The sequence below is a fragment of the Aphelocoma coerulescens genome, chromosome 27 (genome assembly GCF_041296385.1).
Source record: "Aphelocoma coerulescens isolate FSJ_1873_10779 chromosome 27, UR_Acoe_1.0, whole genome shotgun sequence".
NCBI classification, from domain to species: domain Eukaryota; kingdom Metazoa; phylum Chordata; class Aves; order Passeriformes; family Corvidae; genus Aphelocoma; species Aphelocoma coerulescens.
In genome coordinates, this window is record NC_091040.1 from 2,232,814 (window position 1) to 2,248,746 (window position 15,933).

Genomic DNA, 15,933 nt, shown 5'->3' on the forward strand with positions numbered 1-15,933 from the left:
CTCCAACTACCTCCAAGGAGAAAATAAACTTTGACTGTGCAGCACCTTTGTGAATCAGAATTCCTGTCTTCCCACCAAAACCCACAGGATGCCATTTTGGACTCATCCCACGTTGGGGATTTCAGGGGAGTGAGCTCCCTGTACAAACCCAGAACGAGGGGGGAGCTCTGGGCAAAGTCAGCCCCATCCCCTTTGTACCTGGGACATTGGAAAATGCTATTCCAGCTTGGAATTCCCCCTCACTGGGGCTATGGGAATTTTCCAGGACTTCCAGGGGGCACTAAATAACTCCAGCTGAGTGGCACAAAACTCCCTGGTCCAACCCCCTGGGGTGACGTGCTGGGGATACTGGAGAGGGAGGATTGGCACCCAAGTCCAACCCCCTGCTAAAATCCACCAGGAAAGAGGAAGGTTCTTACCCTGGAAACTTGAGCACAACGACACAGAGTGACCACATCCAGGAAAGAGAAAATTCTGGAACAGAAATAAGAGATACCTTATTGGTTATTGACATTTAAAACAAAAGGGACATGGAAAACAAAGGGGTGAAAGCAAAAAAAAAAAAAAGACTGGGACAGCAAAACTTCTTTGTGATTCAGCTGAAAGCTGAACTGTGAAAAGAAGTGCAGAGGCAGCAATTCCCAAATGGAAGCAAAACACAGCTATGGAGCCACTGGGAAACAGAAACCTCACACCTTGGAGTAGTTCCTGACCCCAAATCAGTGACTGCTCACCCAAAGCGACCCTTGAGGGAGCCCCACACTGGGACAGGACAGGGAGCACCACCAGGGATGCTGGGCTGGCTGTGACTCCACACAGGAGTGACTCCAACACGCCAGCACCTTCAGCAGCAGCTCCCAAAGCGGGCAGTGCCATCCCTCATTCCCAGCTCCGGGATGGAGGCAGGGCACAGCCCGGATTCGGTGCCCAGATCATTCCTGGTTTGCCCAGCAGTGATGGCAGGGCTGGAGCAGCTCTGCTGGGAGGAGAGGCTGGGACAGCTGGGCTTCTTCAGGCTTCAGGGTGACCCAATTGTGGCCTCCCAGTACCTGAAGGGGCTACAGGAAAGATGAAGCAGGACTGTTCCCAAGGGCCTGGAGTGCTAGGATAAGGAGGAATGAGGTTAAACTGCCAGAGGGAAGGGTTGGATGGGATATTGGGAAGAAATTACTCCCTGTCAGGGTGGGGAGGGGCTGGAATGGGTTTTCCAGAGAAGCTGTGGCTGCCCCATCCCTGGAAGAGTCCCAGGCCAGGAGCGCCCTGGCATAGGGGAAGGTGTCCCATGGTGGGAATGGATGGGAGTTAAGGTCCCTTCCAGCCCAACCCATTCCAGGGGTCCATGCTCCCACAACTGGCAGAGCCAGATGTGCTCAGCCAGGAGGGACCAACCACGCCGTGGTCACTCCTGAGTGTCACCCTGGGCCAGGACACACCCCGGGGACACGGCCAGCCCCGGGCTATTCTTGGGATAAAGGAATGACAAGGCTGAGACTGCCAGGCTTTTCCCTTGGGATCACACCCCCCCAGCCGTGGATGCAGGAAGCACCGAGCCCATGGAAAGCTCCCAATCTGCACCAAGACATCAATAATGCATAAAATTCAATGGGGTTTCAATGTCACTTTATGGTTGATGGTTATTCAAACAATCGTGTCCCAAAGCAGACGAGGTCAAGCAGAGGGTGGGAGGACATCAAGGTCTCGCTCCCTTTGGGAACAATTATAAAACTGTAGGTTTTGCAAAGATAATACAAAGAGTTCGACCACACTATGCTTTAATATTTTAATTTAATATTTTCAACTTGAAGGCCACCCGAAAGAGAAGGCAAATGTTGTCAGCCACGAGCATCCTGAGCAGCAGGGATGGAAAAAGCACTTCAGAAACACCAATATTGGGGGGAAAGGGTGTTCCTGATGGAGGGTGAATGCAGATGGTTTATCAGAACACTGATGCTAAAGGTATCACACAGCAGCACTCAGCTAAACCAGGATAAACAGCCACGTTCCCTCCTGTGCTCCCACACTTCCCAGGGATACTGGTGGATCCAAGGAGTTAAGGGGTTAAGATTCAAGGGGTTCAAGGCACTTCTGATCTTATCAAGAGACAAAACTGACAGTGATGTGCTGAGGAAAGCTCTGGAGAAGATCCCACGTGCATTTTAACACCGTTTGGGATCCCCAGTTCTGCATTTCAGAGCAGTTCCCCCCTCCCTGCCTATGGACAAGGCTCCCCCTGCCCCCAAAGTCATTTATTGGTGTCCAAGGGTTTATTCAGCACCATGTCCACGCACAACAATACCAGGAAAACCTGGGGAAATGAGAGAAGCTGGGGAGAATTCTTACTTTCACCCTAAATTCCCGTTGTAGGAGTAAATAAAACGTCAAATTCTACGGGAGCAGCGGCTGGGTCACTCACTATAGAAGTTTTCTCTGTTTTCATTAAAATTCCCTCCTCCACGGGAATCCCAGACTGCCAATAACCACCTCATCACTCTATCAGGGCTGGTAGATCTCAGATAAATTCTCTTCCACTTCCTGCTCCTCCCTTCCCAGCCTGCCCACACAATAACAGGGATGCACCCCGGCCAAACCCCCTCACCCCTCTCCCTCCCCAGCACAGAGATCTCAGCTCTGAGAAGCTCCAGAGCCTTTTCCAGTGTTCCCTCAGCTCCTCTTGCTCTTGTCCAAGACCCTGAGTCGATGAATCAGCAGAATCAGGCCACAAAAATGACTTTTTCACAGCAGTCACTCCTTGCTCGTGGATTTCACTGGATCCAGCTGCTCCCCATGGGCCAGGAAGGGCAGCAAGGAGCACAAGTCCTGCAGGCACCATGACCCAAGCTGAGAAATCCACTGAAGCCCTGAGAAGGTGCTTTTCCCTCTCCAAGGAACTGCTGGAGAATATTAAAATACCCCAAGCCCCACAGATAAGCAGTGACTGAGCAGCAGCAGAAAGTTGATCAGCACTACTTCAGTGATTTTCCCCAATTCTGCTTTAACAGCCCCAAAGGCACCGTGCTGGGATATTTATTTTTCCACCCAAACAGGATTCCTGTTCTCACAGCTGCCTGATGAGCCCTTTCACATTGGTCTTTTTACTCTTGAGAGTTGACAGTGGAGGAAATAATCCACAAAATTGACTTTATCATCAAACAGTGATCACAGACTGAGCTTCCCAAACAGGAATTAAGTCTGGAATTGCAGCAGATTAAATTGTCTCACAGCAAAGGGACTCCCTACGTGTATGGTTTTGTCTGAACAGCTCAGCTCTGCACAATTTGGGTAAAACATACTCACTTTGAGCAATTTTCAGGTTTCAACCTCTTAATCCACTCAGGGGTTTCTAGGACTCCTCACTTTCCCACTGCTGCTCTAATTAGATTAAGGTCAAGACTCTCATGAAATCCCGATGCTGCGGGCTCCAAGGTGAGCCAGCTTAGACCTTCAGCCTTCTAAAATTATCCACACTGATTTCTGCCAGTGACCCCCCCCACCATCCCAGTTCAATTCCAGTTCAATTCCAGTTCAATTCCAGTTCAATTCCAGTTCAATTCCAGTTCAATCCTGCTCCCACGGGCTGGGCAGGGGGACAGAAACCACAGCTCTGCTGCCAACTCAGCGCTCCCCCTGGGCACAACTCCAGTTCCTGAGGGATAAAGCAGCGTGTGGGGATGGCAGAGCCAGGGCTGGGGATGTGCTGGGGATGTGCTGGGCAGGGCTGGACGAGCAGAGCACGAAGTCAAAGCTGCTTAAGACAGGAGAGAGCTGCAAACTGCTTGACCTGCCCGTGACCCAGCAGGAGCAGCTGAATTCCTGCAGCCTGATCCCTGCTCCCGGCCAAGTGGGAGCTGTGCAGCAGCCCCACGTCACACTGGCAGTGCAGCCACCTTCAGGAGGGCAGCAGAGAATGTCTCTGCCAGGAAAATCCAAGCTTGGTGCTGGGGGCTGGCTGCCAGGACTGGCAGGCAGCCCCCAGGAAGGAAAACACCTCTCCAACAGCAGTGGGAATGCAGGGAAACAAGGACAGGATGCCCCTCTGGGGACACAACCACAGCTGGAGCCAGCAGAAACCAGGGAGTCACCACTGGGAGTCACCGAGGCAGACATGGACAGGGAGGAGCTGGAGCAGCCACGGAGCAAAGGGGCAGAGGAGGGAACTTTGCCTTTTGCTGCTGTGGCTCATTGCTGGGTGTGTGAAGGCACAGTCACCTCCAGAGGTGTCACCTCCTGGCTCTCAGCTGGTGGGAGACAAAGCTGGGCCAGGCACAGCAGTGCCAGGACATGGATTGGTCACCACCTGCTGGGGCTGGGGCTGCCCCTGCATCCCTGGCAGTGTCCCAGGCCAGGCTGGATGGGGCTTGGAGCAGCCTGGGCTAGTGGGAGGTGTCCCTGCCCATGGCAGGTGGAACCAGACAATCCCTAAGGTCCCTCCCAGTCCAAACCATCCTGGGATCTGTGACCTCTCCACCCATGTCCTTCTCTCTGGACACGCAGGACAAACATCCCCATCCCAGGTGGGGCAGAACACGATGCCAGCGCTGCATCCCGGACACGGGACATCTGTCCCAGGACAGCCCTCGGGAGCACCACCCCTCCTGCTACATCCCTGTACTTTTAGGGATAACAAAGGCTGCTGTTCCCCCCTTTCACATCCTCCTCCTCTTTATTTTGCCTAAGTGCAGCTTTCGCTCCACAAACCGGGGACCCCAGAGCCGTCTGAGAGTGCCTGGAGCAGGGAACAGGACTTCACAGAGCAGTGCCCAAACACACCAGCCTTTGTCCTGCACACAGGGACACCCATTTACAGGAGATTCCTGCAGAAAACCCATCCAAGTTTCCCTTTCAAAGGCTGCACTGTCAATGCACAGTAATTAATTTTCGCAGTATGCTAACAGTGAATTCCAGCTCTCCAAACCATTACTTATGAGCTTTAAACATTTATCAACTCCTGATTTCCCCTCGGTTCCACCCGATCCCGAACAATTCCCTGCTCTGCAGCAGGTTGGGATGATCAGTGACAGCAGGACACAACAGGCACAGACATTTCCACAGGGCAGGAGTGTGGGAACTCAGCCACGTTGTGGCATGTCCCGATGCAAGTCCCTGCTCCACGCAGGACCATCCCTCCTTCCTGCCACAAATCCTTCTCCAACTGTCCGGCAGTGTTCATGGAATCATGGAATGGTTTGGGTTGGGAGGGACCTTAGGGATTGTCTGGTTCCACCTGCCATGGGCAGGGACACCTCCCACTAGCCCAGGCTGCTCCAAGCCCCGTCCAGCCTGGCCTGGGACACTGCCAGGGATGCAGGGGCAGCCCCAGCCCCAGCAGGTGGTGACCAATCCATGTCCTGGCACTGCTGTGCCTGCCCCAGCTTTGTCTCCCACCAGCTGAGAGCCAGGAGGTGACACCTCTGGAGGTGACTGTGCCTTCACACACCCAGCAATGAGCCAAACCTCAGCCTCTGGCTCCACTCAGGATCACCCCACTTCCATCCACCAGAAACCTCACCCAGGCTCCAAGCGAGGTTCTGCTCCTGGGGAGCTCGATGCCCACACACCTCTCCTTCCCTGAAATCCATGCAAAATCCCATTTACATTCCATCACCCAACCCTTTTCTCCCTACCCTATTCCCCACATTCCCAGTGCCACATGGACTCCCAGCCTCACCCATCAGGGCTCTTCACCACCTGTCCCCAACCTAACCCTTGTCACCTCAGCACAAGGACAAACCCCAGCTTTGTTGCATCTGCTCCCATCAGAAAAAGAAAATCATCTCAGAAAATCCAGAAAGACAACTTTTTGTCTCTTCTGCTGCTGCTGCACATCCCAGCCATGGTTCAGGACAAGCACAGCTGCTGGCTCCTGCAAACTCCTCCTGTGGTGGCTGTGACTCCATCCTGCTCCTCCCAGAGGTGCCTCTCTTCCCCAGGTTCTGGGAGCTCATTTCACCCAGGGATCTCCACGCACATGGACAATCATCTCCCGTGTCCCAGGCCCCAATCCCAAATATCCACACTGCAGCAGGGAGGGCTCTAACAGCCACACATTGTGCTCTGGGGTGAGGAATACAGGAATAAAAGAGGCAGAATCAGGTGGGAAATACCCTTCCAGAGGAGGCAGCGCACTGAAAACGAAGGATAGTCATCCCTCTTCCCTGTTCCTTTCATTCCAGCAGCACTTCCCTGGCTCACACTCCCCTCCCCAGACTTCACTGCCACCGAGTGTTGACAGACCCACAGTTTCTCGCAGTGTAAGAACGCTGTTGCTGTTAATAATTCAAGATTCCATCGGCCTCTGCTTTCCCCATTTCCAGTCCAACACCTGAGTTTAAAGCACTGAAAAACTCGGCTCTGCTTCCAGAGCCCAAACTGTGCCCGTGAGGGACAATCATCCCCCACACTCCCCTCCTGCTTCCCACAGGAGAGGGCAGAATTATCCACAGACACCTTGAGGGTCTTAAAGGACTTTCCCAACCCTAACAATCCACAAAGTCTGATCTGTTTGGGGTTTGCTGCAGAAGCAGCAGCCATGGTGCCCTTAACAAGAGCCCTGCATACAAGAGTGACTTGTTACTTGTTTCCCTTAACTTTGATAAGGGCCTTCTGCTCTCTCGGGAAGATGCATACCAGGGAAATGACTGCAGCCCTGAACACCAGGTGTGAATGTTTCTCCTTTATCTCCCAGAACGCTGGGACATGGCATGGTTGAATGAGTGGCACAAAAGTCTGCCCTGCCAGCTGTTTGGGGGTGTAGCTGTTTTGTCTTTTCCCCCTGCACGTTCCCAAAACATATAAATGCTGGAGTGTGTGTAATAAAGATGGATCCTGCTAGATGAAGCAGTGCTCTCTGTTTGTTCTTCTCCAAGCTGCTGCAAAATTCGCCAACGGGGCCATCCTGCCAGGAGCTGAACATCTGGCTCCTATTGACAAGGGATAGGACAAAGTCCACTCGAGTGTAACTGGAGCAGAGGGATTAACTTTTGTTTTCAATTCAACCCCTCAGAGAAGCAGAATCCTGTTCTCTACATCAGCCCATCCTCACCGGTTACTCTCATTAAGGACCTGATTTAAAGTTCCTCCGTTCACCAAACAGGCAGGCAGCAAATCAATCCAGCATTTAAAACCCCAAAACTCAATCCCATTCAGCACAAACTGACGACACAGACCTTGGACCTGCCTCTCTTTGGGTCTGGCTTTATGAGTGACCCGATCCAAGCTCACCATTTTGGGAGCACAGCAGCAAAATCCTGGATGCAAACAACAACCCCCGGTGTCCAGGGAGGACTCACCGAAGCAGCAGCTCTTTGGGCAGTTTTTTGTTGATCGCAGCTTCATCGTTGTTTGAGAACATCTGCAAATAGAAAAAAATGACACCATTTAGCCACATATCAAGGGAACAAACCCTGCTTTACTCCAGGGAAGAAGTGGTTGGTTAATGAGGCTGTTTCCAGACATCTGGACCGATAAATTCCTAACAGATAAACTTTGTGCTGCAGCTTTCCAGCTCCTGCTCTGGACCACAGCTGGGTGGGGTATTACATCAAAATATCTTAAAATGTGGTGCAAGGATGCTCTGTGGATTGAGAGATTAAATAGAAACTGAGATTTGCAGCTGTTTTAGTGAAGTAAATGATAATCAGGATGTGCTTGTGAGATGGCACTGACTGGGGAGGCTCCTTCAGCATTTTGGGGGGTGCCCCAAGGCACAGACACATCAAAACCGGGAGGTTTTACAGATCAAACCTCTGGCCAAGGGGCTGAAGGGAAGAGGGGTCCAGCAGCCCAAATATCCACCAAACAGAGGTGGAAGGTGCAGGTGTAGCAGGGCTGGTTTCTGTGATGGAAAAGGTGCTGGTGAACAGAGAAACAACAAAGTCTTGGAGGGCCCAGAATGTTCTCCCAGCCCTCAGGAGCTCTGGGACGAACAGAACTGATTTTTAAACCACCAAGAAGGGTTTAAAGGGAGTTGTGATCTCTGGTGGTGCACCAGGAGGAGGGATAATGCTGGAAAAGCTCCGTGTTCTTCCAAGGCAATGAGGCCAGAGCTGGTTCCTGTATCCCTCCAAATCCATGGACAACACCTGATGCACCTGGAATGGACTCTGGGACCAGGTAAAACCATCTCAGGCACTCTAAAAACGGGAGAACCTTTTTTTTTTTTTGCCAAGGATTCCCAAGGAAAATAGAGAGCAAAGCCTCGTGTGGCTCTTGAGAACTATCTAAATAAACACAGTTCTAAGATTTGGTATTGTGAGGCCGTGGGGAACATCCAGCAGCTCCCAAATATCCTGTCCCTGAGCGTGGATCCATCACATCCCAGATATCCTGTCCCTGAGCATGGATCCAATCCCAACACATCCCAGATATCCTGTCTCTGAGCATGGATCCAAACCCATCACATCCCAAATATCCTGTCCCTGAGCATGGATCCATCACATCCCAAATATCCTGTCCCTGAGCATAGATCCATCACATCCCAAATATCCTGTCTCTGAGCATGGATCCAAACCCATCACATCCCAAATATCCTGTCCCTGAGCGTGGATCCATCACATCCCAAATATCCTGTCCCTGAGCATGGATCCATCACATCCCAAATATCCTGTCCCTGAGCATGGATCCAACCCCAACACATCCCAAATATCCTGTCCCTGAGCATGGATCCATCACATCCCAGATATCCTGTCCCTGAGCATGGATCCATCACATCCCAAATATCCTGTCCCTGAGCATGGATCCATCACATCCCAAATATCTTGTCCCTGAGCATGGATCCATCACATCCCAAATATCCTGTCCCTGAGCATGGATCCAACACATCCCAAATATCCTGTCCCTGAGCATGGATCCAATCCCAACACATCCCAAATATCCTGTCCCTGAGCATGGATCCAATCCCAACACATCCCAAATATCCTGTCCCTGAGCATGGATCCTTCACATCCCAGAGATCCTGTCCCTGAGCATGGATCCATCACATCCCAGAGATCCTGTCCCTGAGCATGGATCCATCACATCCCAAATATTCTGTCCCTGAGCATGGATCCATCACATCCCAAATATCCTGTCCCTGAGCATGGATCCATCACATCCCAAATATTCTGTCCCTGAGCATGGATCCATCACATCCCAAATATCCTGTCCCTGAGCATGGATCCAATCCCAACACATCCCAAATATCCTGTCCCTGAGCATGGATCCAATCCCAACACATCCCAAATATCCTGTCCCTGAGCATGGATCCAATCCCAACACATCCCAAATATCCTGTCCCTGAGCATGGATCCATCACATCCCAGAGATCCTGTCCCTGAGCATGGATCCAATCCCATCCCCCATCAAAGCACCCACCATAACCTAACATGAAATCCAATGTGAAAATCCAACGTACAGCCTTCAAATGCTCCAGTCAGTGATGGAAATCTGGGAATTGAGGAACCATCATCCCCAGAGAACACCAAACCTCAGGACTTTAGAGTCAAACGCTGGGCTCCCAAATCCCCGTTCGCTTTTGCGTTATCCCAAGACACCAGAGCACGATGCTGAAGTGGGAACTCTCAAACTTCCTTCCCAAAATGTCACCAGCAGAAGTGCTGCTCTCCCCACAGACCCTTTTATCACTTCCCACCAGGAATATCACAAGTCCTGAGCAGGAACCAGACCGGCAGCTCTCAGCCCAATTTGCTGCCGATTAAACGGAACTTTCGCCATTCCCAGCCAGCACGGCTCCAAGGGCTTTTCCCTCAGACCTCCCCTCTGGAGCCACAGTGGGTGGGGACACATTCCCAAGGCTGGGAAAGCAGCCCCTGTGCATCCTGGGACAGGATCAGCTAATTAAATTGATTAGCTCATCGATTAGGAAATCGAGGAAATCATGGAGAGAGCTCTAATGAAGGAGGAATGCAGAGGAATTATTCATGGGAAAAGGAGATGTGATTTCTTTCCCCCCCACAGTTACAGGAGCACACAGGTAGATCCAAACCCTTTCCCACAACTGTCCAGACTTCTGAACCAGGACTCTCCTCCCAAAGAAAGGATCAGAAAAATTAAAGCAGCAACCAGAGAGCAGGAGCAGACTTCCAAAAAGGAACCAGAGCAGAACAGAACAAGAGCAGGAAGGGTTAAAACAGAGATTCCAGAAGCAGCCAGGAGCCTCCTCTGCCTGATCACAGGGAACTTGGCCCATCAAATCCCTCAGCAGGAAAATCTCACCTCGATTCCAGCACAAATCCCATCCCTAGCCTGGTTTCTGCAGGAGTTTCCCTTTGACCAGCACTAATCGAAAGGAATGTTTGTTTTTTGTCTTACTAAAAATAGTCCTTGGACTTAAAACATGACGGGGCCCAGGCAAGATGGGCTCTGTGGTAGAACCTCAGCTCTGGAATTCCCCCTCCCCTGGAAGGCTGGGAAGAGCCAGAGTGCATCTCCAGACCTATTTTCTCCAGCCTTCCTTCAAAGCCTGAGGCTCAGATGGCAGGGGCTGGGAGAAAACAGGCTGGAATTGGGATTTTGCTAAGTCATGGCAGCACGTACAGCTAAATATACCATGGACATGGGGACTTTCTGGCAAGTCCATACAAAAATAAAGCTCTAAAAAAATGTCAGAGGCTATTCTAGACTTCCAGGCTTTCAAAATACTTCTAGGGATAAAAACTAAATGCCCCGAGTTTGCTTTTCTTAACATCTCTTTCATCCTCTTTAATACCAGGTGTTGTCCAATAGAAGAAATTCTTCTGGACAGGACACAGAAAAACACATTTTTCATGTATGCAAATTTTCAGTTCTGTACCAGACACAGAATCTTCCACCAAGGAGCAACTTCGGTGCTGTGTGAAGCCACATGGGATATTGGGAACCAGTTCCTGGCTGGGAGGGTGGGGAAGCCCTGGGATGAATTTCCCAGAGAAGCTGTGGCTGTCCCTGGATCCCTGGAAGTGTCCAAGGCCAGGTTGGATGGGGCTTGGAGAACCCTGGGACAATGGAAGGTGTCCCTGTGGAGCTGGATGAATTTTAAGGTCCAACCCAAAAGGTTTGAAATTCTATGAAATCAAGGAAGTTTATAAAAACAGATGGGCAAAAGTGACCAAAAAGGTGAAGCTGTCACAGCCTTACACTCAGCACAACGTGCAATTGCCCATTTGCTTTAAAAACTCTTCCTTTGCCCTCAAGAATATAAAGAACGTGACAAATTGGCTCCATTCCTGAAGCAGTCCTGCAGATGTGGCTAATTCCCACATTTCCCTGCTCACAGGGCAGGAGACAGAGCTGCTGCTCAAGCCTCAGTCACATCAGGGCTGTGTCACCCTGAACTGGGTCACCCGTGTGCCACCACCCAGGACAGCTGGCAGTGTCTGAGTGTCCCTGCACAGGGAACACCCACGTGCCCAGGAGGATGTGAGCAGCAGCTGGTGCAAGGTGTGGGTGCAGCAGCTCGGCCCAGACGGGCGTTACTGGAGCTCCAGTTTAAAGCACGGCTTTGTGTCATTATTGCAGCTGCTCATTTGGTGGGGCTTTGCCACGGATCAGGCTCCAAAATCCATGGAAGCACTTGGCTCCTCTCCTGGCTCATGGAATCAAAAGTAGTTTGGGTTAGAAGGGACCTTAAAGCCCACCCAGGGCCACCCCTAGCCATGGCAGGGACACCTGCCACTATCCCAGGGTGCTCCAAGCCCTGTCCAACCTGGCCTTGGGCACTTCCAGGGATGGTGAGTCCATATCCTCTCTGGAAAACCCATTCCAGGACCTTGCCACCCTCACAGGGGGGAATTTTTCCCTCACATCCAATCCAGGCCTGCTCCATCAGTTTGAAGCCATTTCCCTTGTCCTGTCCCTGGAATTCCTGATGCAACCTCAGCAGCCCCAGTGCCAAAGCCAACACGGTGTCAGCCCAATGCCCACTCTGAACCCGAACACTTCAAAGCAGAAAATTCAAAGCTCGATGGAGAAAAAGGGATCAAGATAATTCAGAGCTTCAGTGGCTGCAGGGTTAGAGGAGGCAGCCAGGCCAGTTGTGACAGCGAGACACAGAATTATCCACCTTGATGTTCACTCCAGGGAAAAAGAACCTGGATCTGGCACCCCTGGAGAGCATGAGGCTGCCTGGGAAGCACCAACACAACACCAAGGGCACCACCAGGGAGACACAGAGAGGGGAAGGGAGAAGGTGACACCTATTTCTGTACAAAAACCAACCAAGAGACACCCACAGAGGTGGGCAGGAAACAAAAGCCATAAACATTCCCAGAAACAGGACCAATAAAGTGCTGCACGTCTCTATGCTAAGCAAAGCTCATGCCACAGGAACAACACAGAATTTAAAACCATAATCTATGAAATATTAGTAAATATTGTCATTTTAAACCACTCCAACTTGGCTTACTTATGGGACAGCACCTGTGTGAGATGACAAACTTGTTACCAAAGCAGTGATGGTGTGCTGAGGATGAAACTGCAGCTGCTCTGAGACCTGGAGCTCACTGCTCTCATGGGCCTCTTCTAACTCAGGATATTCCAGGGTTCTGTGAGCCTTGATCCACGAGGAAATGCTGGCCAGACCCTCCACTACTGCACAGAACCACAGGAAATTAAGCAATTCAAACCAAGCCAGAAACCAGGCTGCAATTATTAATTATTAGAGAGCAAACAATGCGCTCTGGAAACTGGTTTTAGGTTGGGAAAGGTGGGGAATCAACCACTGATGGCAGAAATTAAGGATTACATCCATAGCTTGAATATTTTGGAGTTTACATCCCACCCAGTCTCTATCAAGACACTTTGGAGATGAACCTTCCAAGCTCTCGAAGTCTTTTCTCTTCTGAAACCTCTGTGTGAATTTGTTCAGAGATTAAACCCCGAGTCTGAGATACACTGGGAGGTTTCTCCAGCTGTAAGGCTGCTGGCTGCCAGCCCAAATTCCAGGATTTCTGGTAGAATTTGTACCAGTTTTATCTGTTATGGTCCACATGGAGATGAACAAGCCCGGTACAGTCACTGACACAAGACAAACCTCACCCACAACTCCAATCTAATAAAAAAAGCGGAGCACCAACCACAAAACAAGAAAAATGTGGAATTCACTCTGCATTTCCTTTGGAAAAGCTCAGAGAAGCTTTGAGACAGCTTCTTACAAACACGGCCAGTATGTACTGACACCTTGCCTTGAGTTCTGCTCATCTGGGGAAAAAAATTCCACCGCTGTGACAAAGCTCAAATAACAGAGACATGAGAGACATCGGTTCCCTTCCCAGGACAAGACTGCGGGAAGCAGCAGCTGGAACAGGCTGAGCTGCCTTCCTGGAGGCAAAGCAAATATTACACTGCAGAGATAAGTCACAGTGAAGTGACAGCGAAATCCAAGGGCTCCTCGGAGGACGCCATCCAAAGAATGAAGTTGTTTACATCCACAAGCAGCTCCGACCGAGGGAATTTTCCCTCCAGCCTGTAGTTACATAGGGAATTTTATTTAAAAACCCATCCAGTTTAATCTGCATTAGGTCTCCAAGGAAATGGCTGGCTGCTGGATGAAGCCAGGCTGTCACAAGCTCTGGTGTGGCTGTTGGGATGCTCCGTTGGGATAAGGAGGGATGGGAACGTGGCCCGCGCGGTGCCACGGCCACGCTCGCCCCGCTGGCTCCCAACCAGGGCTCTGCTCGGGCAAAATCCTGACTAAGCAGGACAAACAGAAATAGACCCCAGCCAAAAAGGCTTATTATAGGCTTAATATTCCTAAAAATAGCTGGATAGGCAGGGCACTGGATGGGCACTGTCGCATCGCCGCTTCCTCGGTCGCTGTTTAGTTGGGAAAGTTTAAATTCCTGCTGGGATGGAGGAGCTATGTGAGTCCAGCCTGCATTAGGGACAAATTGAATAAAGAGGCTTTTTTTGAGGTTTTTTTGAACCAGCAATGATCCAGAGCTCAGTCAAACCCTACAGGAATGGAGCCCAGGATGAAGCTCTTCCCGCTGCACATCCCTCGATGCAGGAACTGGCCCGGAGGGAAACCCCTCAGTGATGGATGGGCAAAGGGACATGGTCGTGTTGCTGCCTTCAGAAAGGAAAACTCCACAGGCACAGGTGAGATACTAAAACCCCACTGATTTCAGACCTCCTATTTCAGCTGCCACATGTCCATATCCCACTGAAAGGGAACCCCCCAGAACCTGCTGCCAGGTACCAAACGGGCACATTCAGCTGCTTTTTGTTCACCTGTTTTGTTCTCCTCCCCCAGTCCTGCTGCCAGACAGTTCTCCCCAAACAAACCATCCCAAACCACACCTACACCCTCCCCGTGCTCAGCCGAAACCACAATTCCAGCTCCCCCCAGCCCCGAGTTACCCGACGGCCACCGGCTGCATCCGAGCGGCTCCTCCCGGGTGGCCCTGGCAGGACCTGGAGCAGCCTGGGGACAGCTCAGGGAGGCAGCAGCTCACAGTTAATCAGCTTTGATTTCCCAGGAGTTGGATCTGGGGCTGAATGAAAAAAACACCCCCGAACGTCAGCGGCTCGAGGCCGGGATCACATGGACGGGGCGGCACAAACCCCATTCCTGCTGTCAGGGCTGCTCCAACCCAGGCTCCCCAAAATGTCCTTTGTAGGGGCTGCTGTGACCAGCACCCCACAAGTGACACCCGAGGACTCGGTGAGCTAGCACAGATATCTGATTGAAAACGGTGCTGCTTTCTCACACACACCCTGCAAGGTTTTAAATATAGATCGCTGCCCATAAGAACAACATCCAGGCCCAAAAGGGAAGAGTATAAATAAGACAAAGACTTCCTGACTTTCCCAGGACAGCCTATGGCACAGTCCCTGGCCATAAGACACCCACTACCACTATTTATTTTTCTCATTTTAGAAGCTCAATTTAGCAGGGCAGCGGTTTACTACAAATACACTTGGAATGGATTAAAAAAAAAACAACATCAAACCCAAAACCTGAGACATGATTCGGTATTTTCAGCCTAAACCCAAGACTTATCCAGCTCTCTAAGGCTCATCACAATTCAAATAAGCTGCTTTGATAAATTATAGTTCTGCCCCTCCCCAACACCTGCAATTCTGCTATTATTACTGGTAATATTATCATTATTATTATTGGTAATAAGGTGTTTTTTTCACTGCTGGGTTTGTATCCAGCTATTATGTAAGAGAACGCTGGGATCATTGGCATAAATATTTGGAAATAAAGTCAAATGATGGTGTCTTAAAAAAAAAAAAAAATCCACCTGAGGTGTGAAGAGCATGGGGGGAGTTTGCCCCAAAGGAAAACTGCTGGATCAGGCAGGGATGCACAAACCCCAGGCAGAGGGGGACTGACCCCTCCCCAGGGCCGTGCAGATGCAGGTTTCACCCCGGACTGGGGAGGATAAAACCCTCCCAGGGTTGACTTTCCCAAAGGTGTGACTCAAAGGGAGCTCCCAGCCAGGCAGCCAGCGAAAACAGTAATTACTGCTGTGTCCCAGGCCCCAATTAATGATGGTGTCCGAAATAAATGGGATGTGCCCGTGGGTGCTGGCTCCGAGTCCCTTTCCCGTCACGCAGGCGGCGATGCTGGATGGGCACAGCCCCTGTCCCCAGGGACACCCAGGCTCCCCAAAACGGCCCTTGTAGGGACTGCTCTGGCCAGCAGCTCCCAGTGAAACCACCCCGGGGATCCCTGTGTCATTCACCACTGAAATCTGTCTGAAAATTCATCTCTGGAGTCAGACATGAAATCATGGAATGGGTTGGGTGGGAAGGACCTTAAATCCCATCCAGTGCCACCCCTGCCATGGCAGGGACACCTTCCACTGTCCCAGGGTGCTCCAAGCCCTGTCCAACCTGGCCTTGGACACTTCCAGGGATGGGGCAGCCACGGCTTCTCTGGGAAACCTGTGCCAGGCCTCCTCACCCTCACAGGGAGGAGTTTATTCCAAATATCCAAACCTTTCCTCTTTT

General features: G+C 51.1%; 1 protein-coding gene across 4 annotated transcripts in view; it reads right to left on the minus strand.

Annotated features, from left to right (window-relative positions):
* The window catches only part of FBXL20 (F-box and leucine rich repeat protein 20), a 39,726-nt gene that overhangs the window by 17,824 nt on the left and 5,969 nt on the right, over window positions 1-15,933 (minus strand). For 3 of the 4 annotated variants that reach the window (XM_068996680.1, XM_068996682.1, XM_068996679.1), the window contains exons 2-3: window positions 7,287-7,348; window positions 420-474 (exon numbers count right to left, since the gene is read on the minus strand). In XM_068996680.1, the coding sequence (XP_068852781.1) occupies window positions 420-474; window positions 7,287-7,348 (117 nt within the window). Of the gene's footprint in view, window positions 1-419; window positions 475-7,286; window positions 7,349-10,209; window positions 10,244-15,933 lie in introns of those variants that run through there. The other variant, XM_068996681.1, reaches the window with a different exon arrangement.